Here is an 8747-nt window from a genome sequence, read left to right as displayed (position 1 = left end):
GGTACCAATCGGTATCCGTACCGATTTTCCTCATCCCTATATGTAAGTATGTGAATGTAATGAATGTTGCCTAATTAACTAGAACTCACTCAGCGTAGCTGAGTTTTATTATGCACGCAAACAAATAGGTTAAAACAGTTAGTTTGAGGAAGACACAAGGCCTGATCGAGACAAGCTGGGATCTAAAGTGGGGTTGTTATGATGTTGCATTTATGATGTTTTATATTATGTCTTAAGACAAAATTTGGGTGTTTGGTAATGAATGGTTGATTTTTTATATTCCACGAAAAGTGTTAATTACTCTTATATTTAGAACTGCGTTTATGAGTAAATCCAACATCAAAGTAGGACTGCCGGATCCGAGGCTTACAAATTGGTATCAAAGCATAAGTTTGAGAGAAATAAGCATCCTATATGCTTAGACTCGAACAGAGAATGGGACAAAGTGAAAGTAAAGAAAGAAGGATGCCAGTTCAAAAAAGCCATGTGTCGCTCAAGCAAGCTCAAGAACGGTATGGTACATGATTAAGAAATATATGAATATGCATATTAAATGAAAGTAGAAGAATGTACGAATGTTAGATTAATTATTAGAGAAGAATGTGTGTATGCTACCTCAATAGGCGAAATGAAACGCAACAACCAACAAAATTAGCTAAAACATAATGGGTTTTGGACTGTGTAAACCCAATGGATATTTTAACCCAATAAAAACCCGAAAACCGATGGGAAAACCCGAAACCCGACGAGTAATTACCCGATTAAAACCCGACGGGTTTGAGACAGCCTTAAGTAATCAGATATGGGTTTGGGAATACCTAAACCCAACCCGTTGCCATCCCTGAGAAAGAGTAAAATGCCAAGATCGTCTTTGAGGTTTGATCAGTTATGTAACTTTGGTCCAAAAAATTTATATTTTTTTTACAACTAGAACATTCATTTTTCTCATTTCCTACCAATTATGTTAAAAAAAAAATTTTAGATTATAAAAGCTTATTGAATTACATCGAAACAGAAGACAAGCGGGCAACAAGCTGCGCCGCTATCATTAATCCAACAACATTTTTCTCATAACTAGTTTTTATTTTGTTCATTTTGTTTTGAAAAACTCCATCTAATTTTTGTCCTATTCATCCCCAATCCATTGTCTTCGCGCCCCCACCCTCCCTGCCGACCAGACATTGAAGACCGCCACCACTCATCAGATTCCAACTACCACCAAGGTAATTCATGCGATTCAAACCTTTACCTATGATCCGTCTTCTTCTTCATATGTGTGTTCCGATATCCTCGAGATGCCGGCCAACCTGACCCAATCAAATCGTGTCAAGTTCGTTGTTTTTGAGAAATTAGAGTTTTAAATTGAAACGGAGTTGGAAGTGTAAGATTAATAAGAAATGGTTTTATGATGGATCTCACTAGGTTTTTTTTTTTGGAAAATTGGATTCTATTAATCCGAACTATTGACTGTTGGTCAATAATAATCCCAACTAACAATCTGACAAGTAGCAATCCTAACTTTCAGTTTTGTTACTCACAACAATCCCAGTCTAACAAATAGTTAACCTCGTTAAGTTTTGTTGATTTGGCGTATGACGTGGCAATTACATGGCAATAATTTATTTATTTTTATGATATTGCATTAAATTAGTAAATTATATTTATTGTTTATTAAAATAATTATATATAATAAAAAATTAAAAAGAAATAAAGTGGGACCACCCACCACTAACTTCAAAGTGGGACCACCCACTACTAACTTCATCTTTAACCGTCATCCATCATCATCTTCATCCTCCTCCACCCTCCACAACTACCACCACCATTCACAACCACCGATCATCTTTTCCCGTGAAAATTGCTCATACTTGCAATTTTAGAACAAACCCCTTCATCTCCGTTAAACCGACGGTGTTCTCCGACAAACTCACCGATAAACCATATATATCGTCACCACCACACCGGCCAACCTCGAACTCGTCGGAAATCGGACGTCATAACAGCCACCCTATAACTCGCCGGAATCGGACCAGCTTTCTAATATGAACATCATCTGCCACCTCGTTTTTTAGATCTTGACATCTCCGGCTAACTCGTTTTTCAGATCTGGGTCGACTCTCCTTCGCTATAAGTAGATCTGAACCTACAATGAAGATAAGTTGGAGATGACGTCCGATTTCTGGCAGGTTCGAGGTTGGCCGGTGTGGTGGCGACGGTATATATGGTTTCTCGGTGAGTTTGTCGGAGAACACCATCGGTTTAACGCAAAAGAAGGGGTTTGTTCTAAAATTGCAAGTATGAGCGATTTTCACGGGAGATGATGATCGGGTGGTGGTGAATGGTGATGGTGGTTGTTGTTGGGGATTTCAAAATAGCAACCTGGATTATTTAGAGAGTCGTGTGATAACTTTCAGATTAAAAGTTATTTTGGTGGTTCTCCAAAATACTTTAATCGGATAAAACTCTAAATTGAGACAAGAATTTCGTATGGAAATTGTGAGGAAGATGAACCAGAGAAAAATGTCAATCCAAATATGAACGATATATTAACCCTAGGGCAGTTTCCAGGCAGTTTCAAAGTTTTCAAAATTCGTTAATAAATAAACTCCAAATTAAACTTATGATTATGTGTGACATAATCGTAAAATTCATTTTTCTAATGAAATTTTAATGAAGCAATATTAACGAAAATAAAATTTTTCCAAGCTGACCTGGCAGCTTAACCCCAGCCAGTGGTGCTGCCCCTTGGACCCTGCTAGAGGTTGCCGCCCCTAGAACCCCGCAACCGGGGGCGCTGCCCCTGGACCCCCGTTCGTTAGGGGCTTCGCCCCTAACATCATAGTAAACTAAAGAAAGCGTGCACTCCGCACATCCCAAACTTGCTTAATGTTTACTATGATTAAATTGATCAACCAATTAATCCAATTACACTAAAATACTAACAGTTGTGGAGGGTGGAGGAGGATGAAGATGATGATGATGAATGGATGGAGGTTGAAGATGAAGTTAGTTGTGGGTGGGTCCCACTTTATTTCTTTTTAATATTTCATTAAATATAATTATTTTAATAAACAATAAATATAATTAATTAATTTAATGCAATATCATTAAAAAATAAATTATTGTTATGTAATCGCCACGTCATACACCAAATCAATAAAACTTAACGAGGTTAACTATTTGTTAGACTGAGATTGTTGTGGGTAACAAAACTGAAAGTTGGGATTGTCACTAGTCAGATTGTTAGTTGGGATTATTATTGGCCAATGGTCAATAGTTGGGATTAATAGAATCCAATTTTCCTTTTTTTTTAATGTATTCTATACAATTTTGGGGGTTTTCAGGGGAGAGAGATGGTGTTAAAGGTGAAAAGGTCCGACGTGTGGTACCCAACGTTAGTGGCCAACATTGATTCTAGGGTGACATAAGGCTGTGTTCCCAGGTAATGCCGAGAATCCTATACTCATCGATCGCTAATTCCAGTAATATGCCTTTGAATGGTGGGTAGATTTGTGAATCTATAACCACTCTGACACTTCGTTTTTCCAGTGAACCATCAAACAATGGTGAGTGTTGTGACGGTGGTGGTGCACCCGCTTTGGCTTTAGCATCGCATATATAGATTGGTTGCTAATGGTGGTGCTAGCGAGTTTCTGTGGCGATATGGTGTAGTCGTTGGTGGAGACCTCAATGGTGCGGTGTGGGGTAATTTCTTTCTAATATTAATTTATAAAGGTAAAAGTCCATAACGGCCATTCATACCTCGGTTTTACCCTTGAGTTAACGTTGAAACTTAAAATAGTGATCGATTTAGACTAATTAACAAGAAATTAAAAAACCAGATGGCTTAATCGCAAAAAAATAAATAAATAAAAAATAAACTTTTTTTTAACGAAAATTGCATAATTAACTAAACCTTAATAAAAAAATAAAAAATAAAATTAGGACAGCTGAGTGAAGTGTTGTTTATAAGTGGTTTTAGAATAGTACGTGATTATTATAGGATTTCTGAGGAACGTGATACCTTGAATGACCATCCCTCTTACCCTTATGTACCAACAATAGAACATATCACATAAGCCATAACTGACCGAAAAGAAAGCGTTAATACACGCTCTTAATTCGTGAAAAATATAAAAAATGATGCATCTTGTCAGCGTCCCGATACCTATATCCTAAACCCGCCCATGAGTTTAGTATAAAAAAATACAAGACCTTAAAAACTATAACTAGTAACTTTTCTCATGTATTGTCGGATGAACTAACAGAGCCACAACTATAACTCATACCATCACATTTGATGACTAATGTAGACAGCCTAACCGTGCTGACATGGAGTATCCGGCTGATGCTAATGAGCCCAGAAACATACAAATCTAAGTGGCAATTATCCTGTTAACGATGACTGGATCCCTGTTTTGTTTGAGCAAATGCAAGAACAGTCTGGTCCACTCAAATGCCTCTGAACAATCCTCTTGTCCCGGTTGATCATAAGATTAATAAGTGGAAGTTTTAAGGACACCTGGCGCCAGATCTCGTTTACTGTCCCATCTGGATGATCATATTCAAAGTAGCGTTGCACCTAATCACATGATAGCATTCACCACACTTCAAGAACATACAAATCACAAACTATTTATTACTTTACGGGTGTTCACAGTCTGGCTCGGCCGGTATTGATAAAATTTCTGGTTTCAGAAAATAACAAATAAAACTAACAAGATTGAGTTTGAACTGATTTTTTAATTGTTTTTTTTTTTCAAAATCGATGGTTTGTATTAAAAACCTTAAATTGATAAAAGACGGTTCGTGAATGCAATACATATATATAAATGCTTATTCAAAAATGAAAAGATATATAAATGCAACAATGGGCCAAACTGGTAAATCGCCAAAATAAAAAAGTAGTAATAATAATAATAATAACAATAATAATAATAAAAACAATACCATGAACCTAACTGTATGAATCTCAAACCGACCGACTTGCTTCAGTTTGCGTAGCTCAGTCGGTTCTAACGGTTTATGAACACCCCTGCTATTATACAAACTTGAATCTCATTTGTAAGTTCGTGGTAAAAACACTAAACAAATCCTAACGTCGAAATATAAATGGAAAAACTTCTTTTTGTGATGCTCCATAAAAGAAAACATTTGTCTTTTTCTGTCAGGTTAAATCTAATTTACCTCATTGTCCACTAGCAATTGCAAAAAACTATTGATGGCATTGATTTCTCTAGTTTGTGTCATCAAGGGGTAATTCAGTAACGAGACCAAAAGTAAGAAGAGAAAAAGAAAAGATCACAGGTCAACATCAATTCATCATAGATGAACAATGGTGAGCAAATTCCTAGTTATAGTAAGAGAAACTACCGACCCATTTTACTTCCACACGAATCGATCTGGGTAGCATTTTACCTCTAGCGGGTCAAAAGGTTAAGTTACTAAAAAAACATTGAAGGAAATGAGTCAAATGGGTTGAAAGTCAACCAAAGGGTAATAATAATGCATAAACTGATAAACCTCCTAAACCTTGATATTCAATTAACTTGATATGTATTAATAATAATAATACAAGGTTTCAAATCATGTTTGTTAGTTTGATACTTAACATTTGTCGAATAAAAATCTAGAATACAAAAATGTTTTAGGTCAAGCCAAACCGATTCAACACGTATCTAATAAACCTAAATAACCTGTTTCGACCAGAACCTACTTCTTTGCCCTAGATTTCTATTTTTATTAAACAGTACTAGGTCAACCCAACCCGACCTGTTTCGGGATGTACCTAAAAATCTAAAATCACTGTTTTGACCAGAAACTCACTTTTTGTCTTTATGTTTATATTTTATTATGCCGCTTTATGTCAACCCAACCAATTTTAACATGTTACCCAACACGCACATTCAACCACCTTCAAGTAAAAATAAAAAAACCAAAAAAACAAGGTTCGATTAACATTTTACATAGAAATAACTTTACCTTTTTTAGCTCGGTTTGAAACTCCAAAATGCGGTCTTTCTTGACTCCCCTTAGCAATTTAGCCAAGTACCCCGGCTTTAAAGCCGACTCGGTGTCTACAAAAACAGCAATCTTCCTGTAGTCTATGACATCTTCAAACGGTAGCTCAATATAATCACTGATTATAACAGGCACACACAAGCTCACAATAGCATCAAAAAGGCGACATGCGGACGGTGTATCACCAGCCGGATGCAAACAGAATTTTGAAGTATGCATCCCTTGTGTAGCCATTCTCCTACTCTCTCGTGATTGAGAACCGTGCTTTATGAAAACATCATCTTCATCCTCCAGTAATTGAAACAACAAATCACGAATCTTTCCTCCCTGAATATAATGCCAGTTTATATAAATTATACTTGCCATAAAATTTTAGATTTTTTTATCATTGCTACTTAACCACTCATAGATCTAGCAAGTGTCATTCACATGTACAACCTAGAAAAAAGTTGAAAACATGAATGATGATAATGTTATCCGCCTTGCGTTTTGAGATCAAGATTGAACAACCAAACAATCATGAAATGGTAGAAATACTTAGTTATATGGTTGAATATGGGGATTCAAACAATGGTGGGTATATCATCTATATGATTAAAGAATGCCCAAACCAAATTATAGGTATTCAAGAAAGCCATCTCCGACAAACTCAAAAGACCAAAGAAGAAATGTTATAGACGAACATCCAGAGGTAAAACAAAATTATCAGGTAGCCCACTGCGGTAGATACCTTAATGAATAGAAGACCTAAGATATCAGACCCTGGTTTTAAAAAAGCATGAGGCGCTCCAAGACAATTAGGTCCTACAAGTTGAGGTGCTTGGTTTTAAAAGGCACGCCTCATTTTGGTGACATGCAACAATCCACAAAACGGTAGTGGACAACTTGTGAGTGTTGCTCAGACCTGACTGTGCAGGGTCGCCGAAGTTGGAGGTTGAAGGTTGCATGAGTGAGTAAATGAAGGGAGAAGAGTTGATGCAAGGGAAACTAGAAGGCAAGCATTAATGGAGTCTTGAGTGTTTGACTAGTACATATGACTGTCTAGTCACTTCAATTTGCTTTACTTGTGTATTGTTTTTTGTTGCCTTCTCATTTTATTTCTAGTTTACCTCTCCTCATGATGTAAGGTCATCTCCCCTCCCTCCCTCCCTCACTCGCTCCTACTACCTACAACATGAGGCACACATTTTCAAACCAAGCAACTGACCTTTACACAAAGATCCCTTCCTTATCTAAATATCATCTCGTGCACTAAGACCATCCCTAGAAAACCAAATACCATTATCATCCGGGCATTTGACACAACACAGATTAAGTGTGTTAATAACAGAGAGGTACCAGTAGCAGCTGCATGAGTATGGTCGTACATCCACTGGAAGCACAGCCATATCTCGTACTAATTAAAAGAGGAGCGTTAAATGAGCATGAAGTACTAAAGGCCATTATTGTAAACCATTTCATAAAATACCTCTTCACGAACCAACGGGTTTACTCTAATCATTCACAGTCTCTCTCTCACTACTCTCTCAATCAACTAGGTCTAAAACACGCATGTTCTTAATCCGAGGTCCTCTAAGAAGCAAATTAGCATGCATAACTTGAAGTAAAAAAATAAAAAAGCGATAATCAAGTGATACCTCCTTTCGATAGCGATTCCCCATAAAGAACATCAACCACTTTCGATTGTGGACGCCCGTATCCCCTCTATAGGGATTAATCCGATGCGAATAGGGCAAAATGACATCCTTGGCCAGCGAGGCCTGGTGGGAAGGCAGCCTCCCGAAATCGGAAACGAGCAAGAGCCCGTTGCTGATCCGATGGATAACCTTGTACAAGGCATTGGGATCCTGGCATATAAAGACATGGTCCCTCCCATTATTCCTCTTCCAGTAGAAGTGCTCCTCCAACCACATGATCAGGTCCTCCTGCATCTCTTCATCGCTATACCCCCCTTGTTTATTGTTATTGTTGCCGCGAACCGGGTTGGCCACCAAACTCAAGGAGGAAAAAAAGGGCACGTAAAACAAGTCTGCCTCTTCCGGGTCCAAAACCCTTGTCACGTACCCGGATCCGGATCTGGATTTGTTATTGAGGTGAAGAAACAGGTGCCACTCAGCTGCGTGCTGATTCCCAGGGTATTTAAGGTCACCACCAGTGCCACCTCTTGCAATTTCGTAGCTTTGGATGACGCCGTAGGTGAATCTTCTAGGCAAATCGTACATGTAAATACGAGCAGTGGGCGTTTGGAATAATTGGGAATTGGAGGGTGAGGAATTGGACTGAATTGGAGTGTAGAAGACGGCGTACAAGGCTAGGATGAACAGGATGCTGACTAGGGTTAGGTTAAGCATGGATCTTCTGCCCATTTTCTGACAACAAGAAGAAGAAGAAGAAATGGGTTTGGGTTTGATGGGTCTTTGGTTGATCATGACTGACTCCCACAAACTAAGGTTTCTTGTAGCATATCATGTCATCACAACTATAATAATGCCTTACCTTTCAATATTGTTACCTTTATTATGTTTTGTTTTGGAATGAATGCTATGCTTTTATAGCTTTTTCAAGAATATATGTAACACTAGCTCCGGCTCTTCGTAAAAGGATACTCTTGTTATGGTAGATCGGGTCCTCTAGATCTTAAAGTATCAAACTTGAGTTTAAGCGAGCTTGCACAAGAGATCTTGCAAAATACCCGTACCTAAGATCCATTCACAAAACGAGTTTAA

General features: G+C 37.8%; 1 protein-coding gene across 1 annotated transcript; it reads right to left on the bottom strand.

Moving 5' to 3' along the window:
• Positions 1 to 4330: 4330 nt before the first annotated feature.
• LOC143570243 (putative arabinosyltransferase ARAD1) lies at positions 4331 to 8450 on the bottom strand. The gene is made up of 3 exons (XM_077055942.1): positions 7659 to 8450; positions 5983 to 6348; positions 4331 to 4582 (listed from the first exon to the last, which is right to left on the bottom strand). Exons 1-3 carry the CDS (start codon positions 8448 to 8450, stop codon positions 4388 to 4390), a joined length of 1353 nt encoding a protein of 450 aa, XP_076912057.1. The 3' UTR covers positions 4331 to 4387.
• Positions 8451 to 8747: the final 297 nt, after the last annotated feature.

The sequence above is a fragment of the Bidens hawaiensis genome, unplaced genomic scaffold (assembly GCF_021521415.1).
Source record: "Bidens hawaiensis isolate Kalapana, Puna unplaced genomic scaffold, B.hawaiensis_p1.1 tig00001269_1, whole genome shotgun sequence".
Taxonomy (NCBI): domain Eukaryota; kingdom Viridiplantae; phylum Streptophyta; class Magnoliopsida; order Asterales; family Asteraceae; genus Bidens; species Bidens hawaiensis.
Note: the sequence above shows the minus strand (reverse complement) of the source record. Positions and strands in the feature narration are given on the sequence as shown.

Coding starts and splice junctions, on each gene's coding strand:
- LOC143570243 (XM_077055942.1), bottom strand. CDS start 8,450: ATGATCAACCAAAGACCCATCAAACCCAAACCCATTTCTTCTTCTTCT. Junction 6,349..7,658: donor GGAATCGCTATCGAAAGGAG/GTATCACTTGAT, acceptor CATTATATTCAG/GGAGGAAAGATTCGTGATTT. Junction 4,583..5,982: donor TTCAAACCGAGCTAAAAAAG/GTAAAGTTATTT, acceptor TCATGTGATTAG/GTGCAACGCTACTTTGAATA.